We start from the raw sequence: 14,891 nt of genomic DNA, 5'->3' as shown, positions 1-14,891 counted from the left end.
CACTCTGCTGAGCTCAGCACCAGTGACAAGCATCTCAAAGGCTAGAAGTAGATGAAACAGCCATTTGCAAACTTCCACCCTCCTTGCTTGCACTCAGGATGGAGGCTTGAAATTTCCTCTTTGAGGGTAGACTGCTTCTTTGCTTTGAGAAAAACATAATAGAGACCCTTTGGTGATTGGTGGGGAAGCAAGAGCCTATCCTGAATGGAAGAGAGGCCTGGGGAGCCACCTGGCCCTGCTTGACAACAGAAAGGTGCTTGTCCCAGCACGGTTGCTAGAGATGAAAGGGAAGGGGTACCTGGCTTTTTCTTCCCTGGGCCCTGATGAGTTTGGGGCCTGGGCCTTGGGTGGGCTGGACTCGTGCTGCTCCACGTCACTGGCTCATGCCTCAGGCTGAGCCAATGAAACCTGCCCAGGGGCTTAGTCTGTGGGCCTGGGCAAGGGTGGGGGACAGTTTAAAGGTTTCACCATGTGTTCTCAGCTTTCTGTGCTCTCAGTCCCCATGCTTTAAGTCTTTGTTTTTTTCTTTTTTTGAGAGTCTCACTCTGTTGCCCAGGCTGGAGTGCAGTGGCTCGATCTTGGCTCTCTGCCTCCCAGGTTCAAGCAATTCTCCTGCCTCAGCATTCCTGCATAGCTGGGATTACAGGCATGCACCAACACATCTGACTTTTTTTTTTTTTTTTTTTGCATGTTGGCCAGGCTGGTCTCAAACATCTGGCCTCAAGTGTTCCGCCCTCCTCAGCCTCCCAAAGTGCTGAGATTATAGGCGTGAGCCACCATGCCTGGCCTGTCAAGTCTGAACTGAGTATGGTCCTAGCTGTGTTGTGGAGTACTAGGGGGTGAGGCCCCGCATAAGGGTAACATTGGCAGCTAGGGAAAGCCAGTATGGACCCCCAAGAGGTGAAGGCAAAGAATGGAAGCATTGCTTGGGGTTCCACAACATACTTGGGGAGGGCAGCCTGGTCAAAGAGTGCACTTCTGCCTTCGACTTGCAAGCCCTGTACCTCTAGCTAAACAGGCATAAAGGGAGGTGTGAAGCCTGAAGTGTCACCCACTGTCCTTTAGAGGCCCTCCTAGGCTACCCTGGAAAGTAGGAATACAAGAACCCAACACACCACCGAGCTCTCAAAACAGTTTTATTGCCTTCCAGCATTTTCCCCTCCGTCTGAGCTCAGCCCAGGTGGCTTTGGTTCGTCTCTGAGACTCAGTGTTACAGAAGCTGGCTCCACCACTTCCCTCCCTGGCTGTGGGGCTCCCCAGGCAGGGAGGAGGAGAGGCGGCTCATCTGTGATGTTGGAAAGAATGGGCAGCAGGGTCAGAGGCCAAAGAAAGCCATACAAGCAGCGGCATGCCTGGAGCTGCCATCACACGCCAAGCCCCGCCACACACACGCTCCCTCTGGTGGCCTTGCCCTCAAGGCTCTCTGCCAGCACACAGTCCTCAGCCTTCTGGAGCCACGCCCTGCTCAGGCAAACATGCTACTGGCCCTGGCTTGTTCCTGAGACCCCAGGCTGCCCACGAGAAGGGAACCTCTCCCAGGTGCTGCACGGCTCTGCCCTGCCCACTCTAACCCTGGGGCTAGCAAGACGTGTCAGAGGAACCAAGGCTCAGATCATTCCCCCTTCATCTACGACCTTGCCGGCCCTCCTGGGATAAATCAAAAGACAAAATCTCCCCATCTCACAGTGAGTAACAGGCTGACCTGGGCTACTACAATGTCCCAAGATGCACAGCTCCATAACTAGGCACCAACTCCCCCAAGCGGTATCAATCAGAAATGGGGCTGGGCGCACCGCATTCTGGGATTTGTAGTCCCCAGGAGCCAGCACCAAATACCCAAGGAAGAGAGTGCACAGGCTAAGACTACTGCTGCCTCCCACCCAGCCCCCACCCACCACCCAGGCCCCAGCTCTACACTCAGCAAGGGTGAGGGAGAGGAATGGAGGGTCCCCTCCCAGCACATGGGGGAGGGCGCTGTCCTGTTGGAACTGTGCAGCGACTCTGGATCCCGGCATCCAGCTCAGAACACATCTGGGGAGAGAGCAGGGGCGGGGTGACAGGAGAGAGCATCAGCGGCAAGCTGTGGAGGATGGAGCCGAGCATGCAGACCTGGGCTGGCCGCACAGCCTCTCCCTGAGCCCTGATGTGTGGTAGGGAAGCCATACAGGTGTAGTTCCCTCCTAGCCTCCCTCCTGGGTCCCCCTGGCCCTATCCCACCTCTGCAGGGTGAGCCAGCCTCACCTCTGCCTAGTCCTGAGGCTGAGGGCAGGCTGAGGCAGCGAGAGGAAAGAAGGAAGAGTGGGCTCTGGTTCTGAATCTGGACAGCTGAGAGGCTCCCGCCCCACCCAGCTAGCCTCCCCAGAAGATCTCACAGCCCTACCGGCCCCAGCATCTTCCTTGCCACATTGAGGCCTTCTTGGGGAAGGAAGGAAGAAGGGAGTCCTAGCCAGACAGCAGTGAAAGCAAGCGATGCGGCCCGCAGGGAGTTGCAGAGAGAATGGGAGGAAGGAGAAGCAACACCAGGAGAAGCAACAGAGACGGTCAGAGCGCAGCATGGCACAGAAACCAGGGTGGGATCTGCAGCTGGACCAGGAGAGCAGGAGGCTCCACTTGGCCTGTGCTGCTTCCCAGTGGAGCTGCCGGCTCCAGCTCAGACAACCCCAGGCCAAGTCCTCCTTCCTTGACACCATCAGCAAAACAGGTGGCAGAGGACCTGGGCACAAAAGGCCCAGCCCAAACCACTAATGCCCCTTGGAGCTCCCCATCCAATAAATGCAGTCTGGCTCCCTGGGCCCTTCCACTGCCCTGATGGCCCCCACCCTGGGCTTCACCAGGGACCTATCAGCCCTGGGCTGAGCACAGCAAATCCCAAGTCCACACTGGGGTGCAGGGGGACCTGGGAGGGAAACTTGTGGAGGGAGCATGAAGTTGAAAACCAGTTCCTACAACTCAGGATACTCCTCTCTGCTCTCCCCAGTGAGCCAGATCCCCCGTCAAGACCTGGACCAAGTGAGGTTGGGCCTGGTGTTCAGAGGATGAGGCAGCGAGAGGCCTTCTCCTCTGGGGATGGGCTGCGTTTGGTGGCTTCACCCCTCACACCCTCCTGGGCTCCCCCTATGCCTGATTCTTGGTGCTGGGCCTTGGACCGTCCCTGTCGTCGGTGCTGTGCCGCCCGCCCACCTGCGGGTTTCTTCCCAGCTGCCTCCATCTCTGACAGGCTGTAGGCCATGGCCAGCTGCAGGTCCTCATCCTCAGAGAGGTCACTGTCCAAGGGGCCTGAGGCAGGGGTCTGCTGGACCTGAGTGCCCCCAGACCTGGAGGTGACTGACGGCTGCTGCTCGCGACGGCTCAGCTCCAAGCCCAGTGCCAGGTCATCTGGGACACCTGCAAGAGTCACACCACCATAAGGCCCCAACCTAGGCCAGGGGTACTACTGCCAGGCTGCCTCATGCAGTAATGACCCTGACCACTTACAGTCTCTCATTTGGAATTGGCACACATGCATTTTGGCACATAGTGTCATGATTTTGAGCACAGGGAAGTATTCAGCTCTACCAGGTAGGAGCTCCTCCCCTTGGCCAAGTTACTCAACATCCCTACCCTTCCCTTTCCTCATCTAGAAAGTAGGAATGATGGCTGGGCACAGTGGCTCATGCCTGTAATCCCAACACTTTGGGAGGCCGAGGTAGAAGGATCACTTGAACCCAGGAGTTCGAGACTAGCCTGGGCAACATAGTGAGATCCCATCTCTAAAAAATATTTAAAAATTAGCCGGGCATGGCAGCACATGTCTGTAGTCCCAGCTACAGAGGGGGCTGAAGTGGGAGGATTGCTTGAACCGAGGAGGTCAAGGCTGCAGTGAGCCATAATCATGCCACTACACACCAGGCTGGGCACCAAAGCAAGACCCTGTCTTAACAAAAAAGAAAACAGGAACAATGATAGTGCCTTGTACTCAAATTGTTCCAGTGATTAAATACGTCAACCCATGTAAAGGACTTGGTGCACAGTGCCTGGTTGGCAGGTATGAAAGGTTAGGGTTAGCTGGTGACGATCCTGCACAGCATGGTGACAGAGGGAGAGTGCTGCTCTGGGGATCCTGCATCCTGAGTTCAACTCCCGGCTCTACCCCTTACCTGGAAGGAAAGAGTCTTGGGCCTGGGCTACTTGGAAGTTAGGGTCATTTATGCTGCTTCTCAGGCTCCCCAAATTAAAACTGGGTGGATACCATCTGCTCCGCTTATACCACTAGATGCTTTAAGAAGAGAGGATATCGTATATGTGGAAGTGCTTTAAAAATAGTAAAGTGCTTTGCAAATGTAAGGCACCCCACTCACGGTGATGATGGTGGCTCCCTGAGACTCCTCTGCCCCCTTCCTGGCATTGCCATCTCTGATCCTACCAGTCTGACCTGTAGCTGCCACTCCCTCACAAGCCCTAAAGGAGTTCAGAAAGCAGCAGTTTGGGGAGGAGGCTGCTGCGTTGGGGCTGGGCTTCCTGCCAGAGGCTGGATGGGGGAGCCATTCCTCACCATTGATTGTGACTGACTTCAGCTGCCCATCCTCCTCCACTTCCACCCGCTCCTGCCCGTTCTCTGTGATTCTGTGGGAGACAGCACAGTTCAGGCCACCAGCAGTGACAGAATCCTGCAGGTGCAGGTCCAAGTTCTGGCCACCGCATACAATGTACAGGCTGGGCCTGCCCTCAAGGAGCCAACTTTCTATTTGAACACAGCTCCCCCGCAGACCTCTCTCCCCTCTATGAGCCCAGAAGGAGTTCTCACCTGCGTGTGGTGATGCGGTGTCCTTGGACAAAGGTGGTAGATGTAGAAACAGAGCGAAAAGCACCAGCCCCAGGACTGAAGGAGAAAGATGAGGAGGAGAAATCTGGCATCGGGACAAGGGAGGAGGAAGAGAGGTGGTTAGAAGACTACACTGCCTGTCGGAATCACCGAGGCTCCAGGCCTCCTCTCAGGGCTGCTGGAGTCAGGGCTCCTGATACAGAGACAGGCTTGGAAAAGCAGCAAGCTCACATCAGGGGTTCCAGGCATCAGGGCTTGCAAAAGTGGGAAGGGGCAGAACTTACCAGACTGACCAGGGAAGGAGGAAGAGAAGGTAAAGAAGGGGCCTGAGTGTCGGGAACCCCGGTTCTGAAGCTCTGAGAAGGGGCCCAGGTCATCTGCAACAAGTAAACAGGTCAGCAGTCATCTAGTGAAGACATTTCCCCCCAAAAGTGTGTGGACCCTGCTTTTAAGACTGGAAGTTGCTGAGCAACTGGGTAGGGTTTTTCTCCTCCATTTTTTAGTTGGGCTTATTTACAGTTAAATTCCTTTTTAATTTCGACTTCAAAAACACTCACTGGTTAAGTCTGTCCACAATAAAGAATAAAGGAAGGAAGCGGGGTGGGGGGAGGGAGGGATGGAGGACAGATGGCTCTTTCAGTACAGCAAATCATCATGATGTGATGACAGGCAGACACAGCTAGGAGGCCGGCTCTGCCATTTGCTGTGTGACTCTGGGCTATTAGCTGTGCCTCGGTTTTCTCATCTGCAAATGGGGATAAAACTACCCACCTCTCAGGGTTCACTAGAAAATTAGGGAATGTAAAATATATGGCACCTATCAGTCATTTAAAAACACCAGTATCTGCTTCATAGATGATAATAATATTGTCACAAGATGCTTTGTCTTGCTTTCCTGGCTGTTATTATAGAGGCCTAACAATGTATTATTGTTGTTGTCATTTTAATAAGGTGAGTCTGTGAAGTGTCACTGTTGGATCACGGGGGTTCTGGCACACGTGAGGTTCTGTCCCAGCTCTCACTGGACCCAACTCCACAAAATCTTCTGTCTGTGGCATTCCCGTCCCCTCCCAGCCTTCTACCTCAGGACCTCCCAGCTGATAGGACAGGCCTGGAGGGGGAAGTTGACTCTCAGAGGCTTCCAGAGTCCACTCACCAAAGAGCTCTGCAAAAGGATCTCCACTCCCAAAGAACTCCCGGAAGACCTCCTCGGGGCTGCGGAAGGTGAAGGTGAAGCCAGGTCCACCACTGCCAGCTTCTGCCCGAGATGGGCCAGTTCCTGGAAAGACAGGATGAAGAGAAAGCTTAGGTCATGCATCTTACCCTGAGCCAGGGGACCTCACCGAAGGCACGGCCAGGAGCCTGAGAGAGCATCCATTGCAAGAATCTGCCCTGCCCTCTCCTCCCTGCCCTACCCACCACTCCACCTACCTGCCCCTGTCAGCCCTTCCCGGCCATAGCGGTCATAGATCTCTCGCTTGTGCTCTGCAAAAAGAGACCAGATCACTTCACCCTCCCTCCGGGATGGCTTCCCCTCCCAAGATAGGACCCTCAAAGGATTGTCCAAAGACTGACACTTGGCGGGGGAAGGCAGGCACAGCAGGGGACCCAGGGGACATGGGCTATAGGTTTTAGCAGCAACTCAGCCTTTCACACAGCTGGCCCCCCCCCTTTTTTTTTTTTAAATACAGAGTCTTGCTCTGTCAGCCAGGTATCCAGCGGCACCATCTTGGCTCACTGCAACCTCCGCCTCCCAGGTTCCCCCAGTGATTCTCCTGCCTCAGCCTCTGAGTAGCTAGGATTACAGGTGTGAGTCACCACACCTGGCTATTTTTGTATTTTTAGTAGAGACAGGGTTTCACCATCTTGGTCTGCTGGTCTCATGATCCACCTGCCTCAGCCTCCCAATCTCATGCCTGGGATTACAGGCATGAGCCACCGCACCCGGCTAGCTGGCCTCTTTTCATCTGGAAAATGGGTATCATCACAGCACCTACCACATAGGATTGTTGCAAAGATAAAATGAGACCATCCAAGTAAACTGCCTAGCACAGTGCCTGACTCATAGGAAGTGTTCAATAAATGTTACCTAATGATTACTACATTATTATTCACCAGGGCTTAGCCTAAATGGTACCACCTCGGAGAGGCCTTCCACCACCACCAGAACAAAAGCAGGTACACATTATTCCCTAGTACTCCACCCACCCTGCTTCTTCCTTCTAGAATACTCTTCACAAGCTGTAACTGTGTGTGTGTGCCTGATGGGCATTGGTCTTCTCTGCCCCTCTGGACGAGGACAATGCCAGCTTGTCCTCCAGTTTCCCCAGAACCTAGCAAGTGCCGGACACTGTCAGCATTCAGTGAATACTTTTTGAATGAATCAATAAAAAGACAGACCTGGATTCATATTCCAGCTCTGTGTGGCCTTGAGCAAGTTACTTCACCTCTCTGCACCTCAGTTTCCTTGCCTGTAAAATGGGGGTGATTGAACCTGCCTCATAGGACAGCTGTGAGGACTCATGAAGATGATACCCACCAATGCCTGACACGCAGGAGGCTCAGCTCACAAGTTACCTGCCCTGCTTCCTTCCCTTTGCAGGTCTCATGCCATCCCTACCAGACTCTGGGGAGCAGATACTGAGCTGTCCCTGTGGGAGAGGGAGCTTAAATGTTAGGCTGGAAAAAGGCACAGAGTAAATTAGGGTGGCAGAGACATTGCTTTAAGAAAATGTGAGCTGGAGCATGAGGTAGGGGCGATGTGCTGGGTCTGCCCTGACCCCGCCCTTACTGTCAGACAGCACTTCATATGCCTCGGCCACCTCCTTAAATTTCTTCTCAGCAAACTCTTTATTATCTGGGTTTTTGTCTGGGTGCCACTGGAGAGCCTTTCGCCGATACCTGCAGAAAGTGAGTGCAGAGGAGAAGGTCGGGGACAAATGCAGGCACTTCCCACCAAGGAACCCAATGACCCATTTTCCCATTAGCCCACCACTGTCCTTTCACTGCTGGCTCCCGGTCCACCCCAGATGTTAGGGCTGCCTCTGCTGGGATGTTTTAATCAAATTCTACCCTCTCTTCTCCCAGTGCTGGGACCACATGTATGAGCAGATACAATGCCATGGTGAGAACACCTGGCTCTAGCCCCTCCCTGGGGCTCGCCGGACTGGGGCTGCAAAGGATGGGGCACATGTGGCCTCGAAGAGCACAGGGAAACCAGTCTCTCCTCCTCACAGAGCCTGGGCATCTTGGCACTGCAGCCTGAGAATGCCCACATCTAGGGGGAAGGGGGAGGAAAGGGGGAGGGAAGGGGGAGGGGAGGGGGAGGGGAGGGGAGGGGAATGAGGGGAGGATCCACTGGAGAAGAACCCACAACACAGTGCAGCTACCAGTAGAACTAACTACTTCACTCTCTGGACGTTCTCCAGTACTCTACCAGCGGTCTCCTTCCTCCCTGCAGGCGTCACTCGGAGGAAGCCCCCCCAGTGCTTTCTAAGGACCTCAGACACCTACAGGTGTCGCTCTGAAGGAGGGTGAGAGGTTCTCTGATGCACATGGAGGCACTTACGCCTTCTTGATGTCATCAGCAGACGCACTTCGCGGCACATCTAGAATCTCGTAGTAGGATGCCATGGCAACTGGTCAGTGGTCAGGCGGACCTCCTTGGGGCTGCAGGAGAGAAAGAGTCAGGAGGAAAGAACCAAGAGCCCCTCCCTGTGGCTGCAGCAGTTCCCCCAGTTGGAAGCGGAGCCCTCTGCTTGCAGCCGGTGACTAGGCTCTCTCCGGCAGCCTTATCTGCCCCCGCAGGCCGAGGCCAAGGGCTATCTCGGTGCCCAGGCCCGGGAGCCCCATCGGGGCTCCCCAACTCCAGCAGTCTGGCCCAGGGCCCCCAGCCTGACCCGGGCCCCCAGCCGCACCTCCTCCTCCCGGAGTCCCGGCCTCCTGCGGCGCCCCGCCCCTGCCCCCCGCCGGGAACCGTCTGGCACCGCAGCCCGGCTCGCGGCTGCTGCGTAGGACGCGCCGGCCCAGCTGTGCGCGCAGGCATGCGTCAGCGGCGCGGAAACTACTAGAGACCGGGAGAAGGCCCGCTCGGCCTGTTCCCCGGAGGGGGGAGCCTGCAGGGGCTGCCGGGAGATGAGGGCGGAGCCGGCTATTTTGGGCCTGCACCAGGACGACGTCAGCCCCAGCTGGGACCTGGGAGACTGCTGCCCCGCCTCCATCCAGGCAAGACGCCCTCGGACGGAGGCTAGGGCAGCCCACAAACAAGGCCCCCGGCCCTCGGGTCCCTCTGTCACTTTCTTATAAACATGCGCGATGATCCGTGCTTACTACCCACCTCCAGGACTTAGACTCCCCCCGCCTTCTCCCACCCCCACCGTTCTAACTCCTCCCCCTTCTTCAGCTCCCAGCTCCAGCCCCAGGTCCCCCATCAGGCTGCCCTGGCTTTCCTGAGTAGGTCAACACTGCCTTTTACAGCATCTCATGGCATTTCCTTCATCGGGCTTATTAGAGCCACAAATTAGCATTTATTGGTTTGACTATTTTTGATTACCATTTACCTTCCCACTAGAATGTGGATTCCACAGGGCAGGAATTGTGTGTTTTTTCTCACTGGTCTCTTAGAGCTATCATCAGGGTTCAAAACTACCCGTGGGATGAATAAATAATAAACACATGCAAACCTTTTGTTGACAGTTTTGACACATTTGGGGTAAGTGAGGTAAAGGGGACAGTGCAATGGTCAAGTCTTCCCAAACTGATCCTGAGTAGGCCTATTCCACTTCAAAATGCTTCCTGGGTTCAGGCCTCATGGGAGGGTTAGGAAACCTTGCAGAACTGGCTCCTGCTTGATCCCATCCAGACCAATCCACAGGCATTCGCTGAGCATTTTTCTGTATTTAAGATGCTGCCAGGCCATATAAAGAAGAATGTGGCCCAAGCCCTGCTTTTGCAGAGCTTGAACTTGATAAGATACCAGCCCATCAGTGTAGCCCACTGGGAAACCCGAGACTTTGGAAACAGAGCACAACCTGGCATTACTGCGAGACTTGAGAAAATCTCCAAGCACTCTTTTTTTTTTTTCTCAGTAAATATAGGGAGTGCCTAGGGTTGTTTAAAAGTCAAATGAGACACGGTATATATTCATTATAAGTGTTCCTGCAGTCCTCGCTGGCGTCATGAGTGGCTCAAGCAGTAATGTTATGTGAGTCCAGAAAAGTGCTTTAGGCTGGGGGACCCAGGAACACTTAGCCAACGAGAAGCGCTTGAGCCGGACGTGAGAGAAGAGTGGTGTGAGTGTCCTATTTTCCTGGCTGCCCACCATCGGAACCTCCTGCCTACATTTGGGGAATTTCCATCGCACGGGCCCTAATGGGAAGCAGGTCACCATTTGCCACCAAGCCCCGACTCTTGCTCTTCCTGACTTCTCGGCTCTAAGGTTGCAGCAGAAGACATAAACTCCCCCAACTGGGAGTTTGAATCTGGAGCAAGTCACGGAGAAGCAGGACTGGTTGGGAATTCATTTCTGCGTCGGCGGAGGCGATGGGGCCAACAGCGGCCTCTAGTGTCTGGAGGAGGAAATGTCAGCCCTAGTGCCGCAGGTGAGGGATGGGGGTAGGGGAATCACTGCGGAGGGTGGAGGGGACAGGAGTCTCCTACACAGGCTGTCCTATGCCCAACCTTGATTGTGGTGCTGGCTGCCCAGCTTTCCTAGGTGCCTGTCTGATTGCTGACCCTTGTTTGCCGGCCCCAGCATTGATTCTGTATGCTATCCGAGATATCTATGATTGTTGGGGGTGGGGGACTTGAAACAGTTTGCCAGTGAGCTTCTGCTGTTTACAAGAGTCCTGACTGACACAAAAACTAAGGGTTACACTTGGCATAGGAGAAAGGAGTGGTTGGGTTAAGTCATTCCAATTTTTCCAGATCTCTGCCTTTTTCTTCTTACTCTCCCGTCCCAGCAGACATTTGTCTAGCACCTACTGTGTATGTCTTGTTATATTAAGAATAAGAATATAAAGACCAGGCGCGGTGGCTCACACCTGTAATCCCAGCAGTTTTGGAGGCCGAGGCGGGCAGATCACAAGGTCAACAGATCAAGACCATCCTGGCCAACATGGTGAAACCCCATCTCTTGAAAAAAAAAAAATAGAAAAAGAATAAGAATATAAATAAGCTGAAATTTCAGTCTCTGTGCTCAAGGAGACAATTGGGACGTAGACAAATGACAACCGAGGGAAGTTATATGGAGCACATCTAGCAGACAAAGGTTGAATTTCCTTTGTTCACAAAGAACTCTCAACTAATAAAAGACAAACTGCCATTGTTAAATGGACAAAAGGCACAGGTAGCTCACAGAAGAGGAAATACTGCTGGCTTTTAAACATATGAAAAGATGCTCAATGTCATTCACAAGAAAACTGTAAACTAAAGCTACAACAGGCCGGGCCCAGTGGCTCATGCCTGTAATCCCGGCACTTTGGGAGGCTGAGGCAGGTGGATCGTCTGAGGTCAGTAGTTAGAGACCAGCCTGGCCAAAATGGTGAAACACTGTATCTACTAAAAATACAAAAATTAGCCAGTCATGGTGGTGTATGCCTGTGATTCCAGCTTCTCAGGAGGCTGAGACAGGAAAATCACTTGAACTTGGGAGGCAGAGGTTGCAGTGAGCTAAAATCATGCCATTGTACTCCAGCCTGGATGACAAGAGTGAAACTCCATCTCAAATAATAATAATAATTTTTGAAAAAGAATAAGAATAATAAAGCTACAACAAAATACTTTGGGTTTTGTTTGATTTTCTTTGTTTTGTTTTTTGAGATGGAGTCTCACTCTGTCACCCAGGCTGGAGTGCAGTGGCACTATCTTGGCTCACTGCAACGTCCAGGGTTCAAGCAATTCTCCTGCTTCAGCCTCTCGAGTAGCTGGGACTACAGGTATGCTCCACCACGCCCGGCTAATTTTTGGATTTTTAGTAGAGACAGGGTTTCACCATGTTAGCCAAGCTGGTCTTGAACTCCTGGTTTCAGGTGATCCTCCTGCCTCGGCCTCCCAAAGTGCTGGGATTACAGGCATGAGCCACCATGCCCAGGCACCCAGCCCCAACAGAATACTTTGTTTCACTTATTAGATGATTGACAAAGACCAAAAACTTGAATACATTGGGCAACACCGAGGGCACAGGCATTCTTATGGATTGGTAGTTGGAGTGTGGGTAATTTGGTTTGGTGTGACTGTTCATTCCTGTCACCAAGGCTGGAGTGCAGTGGCATGATCTCTGCTCACTGCAACCTCTGCCTTCCGGGTTCAAGTGATTCTCCTGCCTCATCCTCCTGAGTGCCTAAGATTACAGGCACTCACCACCACACCTAGCTAATTTTTAGTAGAGATGGGGTTTTGCCATGTTGGGCAGGCTGGTCTCAAACCCCTGACCTCAGGTGATCCACCTGCCTCAGCCTCCTGGAGTGTTGGGATTACAGGCCTGAGACACCTTGCCCAGCCTGGTGTGACTTCTAAAGAGAGCAAGATTTAAAATGCATAGTATTTGACCCAGAAATCACAATTCTAAGAATGCATGGTTGTACATATGTGTAAAAAATAAATACAAGCATTACAGCATTCCTCTTAATAGCAAAAGATTGGAAACACTCTAAATACCCATTAATAGCAGACTGACAAAACAAATGTTGGTATGCTATACAATGAAACATTATATTGTGACCGAAAGGAATGAGGCATAGCTAACAGTATTCATATGGACCATCTTCCAGACTTACTGTTAAGTGAAAAAACAAGGTGTAGAACAAAGTGTATACTAAATGTGCATGCAAGCATGGTAGCACAGGTAGCGCGTCCCTACTCCAAAAATCCAAAATGTGAAATGTTCAAAACTCCAAAACTTTTTGAGTACCCGACATGATGCCACAAGTGGAAAATTCCATACCTGACCTCACATACACAAACTTTGTTTCATGCACAAAATTATTTAAAACATAGGCCCATTGCAGTGGCTCACACCTGTAATCCCAGCACTTTGGGAGGCTGCGGTGGGCAGATCACCTGAGGTCAGGAGTTCGAGACCAGCCTGGCAAACATGGTGAAACCCTGTCTCTACTAAAAATATAAAAATTAGCTGGGTGTGATGGCAGGCATGTGTAATCCCAGCTACCCAGTTGGGCTGAGGCAGGAGAATCACTTGAACTTGGAAGGTGGAGGTGCAGTGAGCTGAGATCATGCCATTGTACTCTAGCCTGGGCATTATGCCTGTAATCCTAGCACTTTGGGAGGCTGAGGCAGGTGGATCACAAGGTCAGGAGTTTGAGACCAGCCTGGCCAATATGGTGAAACTCTGTCTCTATTAAACATACAAAAATTAGCTGGACATGGTGGTGGGTGCCTGTAGTCCCAGCTACTCGGGAGGCTGAGGCAGGAAAATTGCTTGAACCTGGGAGGTGGAGGTTGCAGTGAGCCGAGATCCTGCCACTGCACTCCAGCCTGGGAAACAGAGCAAGACTTCATCTCAAAAAAAAATTATTTAAAATATTGTACAACATTCCCTTCATGCAATGTGCATAAAGTGTATATAAAACATAAGTGCATTTCATATTTAGACATGGGTCCCACCCCCAAGATATTTCATTATGTATATGCAAATATCTCAAAATCTGAAAACACCTGAAATCCTAAACACTTCTGGTCCCAAGCATTTTGGATAAGGGATATTCAACCTATGTACATTTAGACATCTCTGGAAGTCTAACAAAACATGAATAGTGGTGGCTGCCAAGAGAGGAACAAGATGAAAGAGACTTACTTTTCTTGTTTCTAAACCTGATAGTTTTTGAATTCTGAAGTATATGCCCCTAATAACTGTTCAAATTCATATTAATTGTTAAAAATTGAGTTGGGGAAAGAAGACATTGACAAGAAGCCAAGTGCTGTCATACAAGGCAGCCCATGCCAAGTGCCAAATGAGGGATAGAAAGAGACAGAGGTAGGTGCTGAAAGAATCCCCAGCTCCCTGGGGCTGGATAGGTTCTGGGTAGCTATGACCTAAGTTGGAAGGAATGGTAACATTGAGACAAGCAGGGAGAGCTGGCATTCCAGAAGGAGGGAATGATGACAACGCAGCTTTGAAGCCAGGCGTGTTCCTGACACATCAGAGCCCAGGGAATAAATTTATTGGGTGGAATCTGAGTTTGGGGACCTGTCTCTTCTGTCTGCTTGCAGGAGGTAATTGTACCTTGGCTTTAGAAGCATCAGGGATGAAAGTATTTCCTGCACTGAGGGAGTCCCCAGGAGCCAGGCTGGGTGGTGCTCCCAGCTGCCCCAGAGATCTGGGTTGCCATCTCTCCACACCCACACCCAGTCCAACCCAAGCCTGCCAGGGCCTGCCAGCAAAGTATTACTAGCAGAGAGGCTTCAGGGAGATGCCATATAGCTTCCCAGGGTGGGGTGGCTGGTTCAGCAGACAGGAAGGGAGACGAGCTGCCTCTCTGGGTCCCCAGCCATCTTGGCAGGTGAAGATCTCGCCTCCCTCTCTGCCTCCTCTCCTGGCCTCTCCCAGGCCCTCACCACCTCCTAGGAGATGTTGGAGGGTGTTTTCCAAAGGCACTAATAGCCCCAAAACCTGGCCCCAAAAATGCCTCTATTCCCATTCAGACCCAGAAGCTGGGACTCTCCCCTCTACATGGATGCCTTCCATCCCAGAGGTTGGGCAGGGCAGTATAAAGCATCACCCCCTCCCTGCCCTTGAGGCACTTGAGTCACTGTCTGGGCACTGGGGAACTGGCAAGCCCAGAAGAGGTGGCATCTGAAGAGGTACCTGGAACCACGGTGGGCAGGAAGTAAAGGGACCTAAGAAAAAGGGGAAGAGGGGCAGCAACATATGATTTGACGCAGGCTAACCTGGGTTTGAATCCCGACTCCTCCATTTACCACCTTAGGTGAGTCTTTAAGTCTCAGTTTCCACATCTATAAAATAGGTGCTCATTGAACAAGTTCATCCAACAAATAATAATCATCTAATATGCCAGGCAACATTGGGGTATTGAGAGTAGAGCAATGAAAAACAGTCTGAGGCCTGTCTGAG

General features: G+C 52.2%; 1 protein-coding gene across 2 annotated transcripts; it reads right to left on the bottom strand.

Moving 5' to 3' along the window:
- Positions 1-1,119: 1,119 nt before the first annotated feature.
- On the bottom strand, positions 1,120-8,930 carry DNAJB2 (DnaJ heat shock protein family (Hsp40) member B2). Of its 2 annotated transcripts, none has more exons than XR_013519112.1 (10): positions 8,719-8,930; positions 8,370-8,470; positions 7,593-7,702; positions 6,233-6,286; positions 5,958-6,080; positions 5,086-5,178; positions 4,784-4,886; positions 4,532-4,602; positions 2,242-3,384; positions 1,120-2,031 (listed from the first exon to the last, which is right to left on the bottom strand). XR_013519112.1 is itself a non-coding variant. In XM_035305818.3 (10 exons), exons 2-10 carry the CDS (start codon positions 8,432-8,434, stop codon positions 2,021-2,023), a joined length of 834 nt encoding a protein of 277 aa, XP_035161709.1. In that variant the 5' UTR covers positions 8,435-8,470; positions 8,719-8,930; the 3' UTR covers positions 1,120-2,020. The 2 variants fall into 2 exon arrangements, 1 of the variants encoding a protein (XP_035161709.1); XM_035305818.3 differs by having other exon boundaries at positions 3,181-3,384.
- Between the last annotated feature and the right edge of the window lie 5,961 nt (positions 8,931-14,891).

The sequence above is a fragment of the Callithrix jacchus genome, chromosome 6, assembly GCF_049354715.1.
Source record: "Callithrix jacchus isolate 240 chromosome 6, calJac240_pri, whole genome shotgun sequence".
Classification (NCBI taxonomy): Eukaryota; Metazoa; Chordata; class Mammalia; order Primates; family Cebidae; genus Callithrix; species Callithrix jacchus.
Note: the sequence above shows the minus strand (reverse complement) of the source record. Positions and strands in the feature narration are given on the sequence as shown.

Bases quoted from the DNA above. Each gene is read 5' to 3' on its own strand.
- DNAJB2 (XM_035305818.3), bottom strand. From the start codon at position 8,434: ATGGCATCCTACTACGAGATTCTAGATGTGCCGCGAAGTGCGTCTGCT. The intron at 6,081-6,232 runs GTAGGTGGAGTG...CTGTCTTTCCAG, and splicing joins GGAAGGGCTGACAGGGGCAG to GAACTGGCCCATCTCGGGCA. The intron at 5,179-5,957 runs GTGAGTGGACTC...TACTTGTTGCAG, and splicing joins TCCTTTTGCAGAGCTCTTTG to ATGACCTGGGCCCCTTCTCA.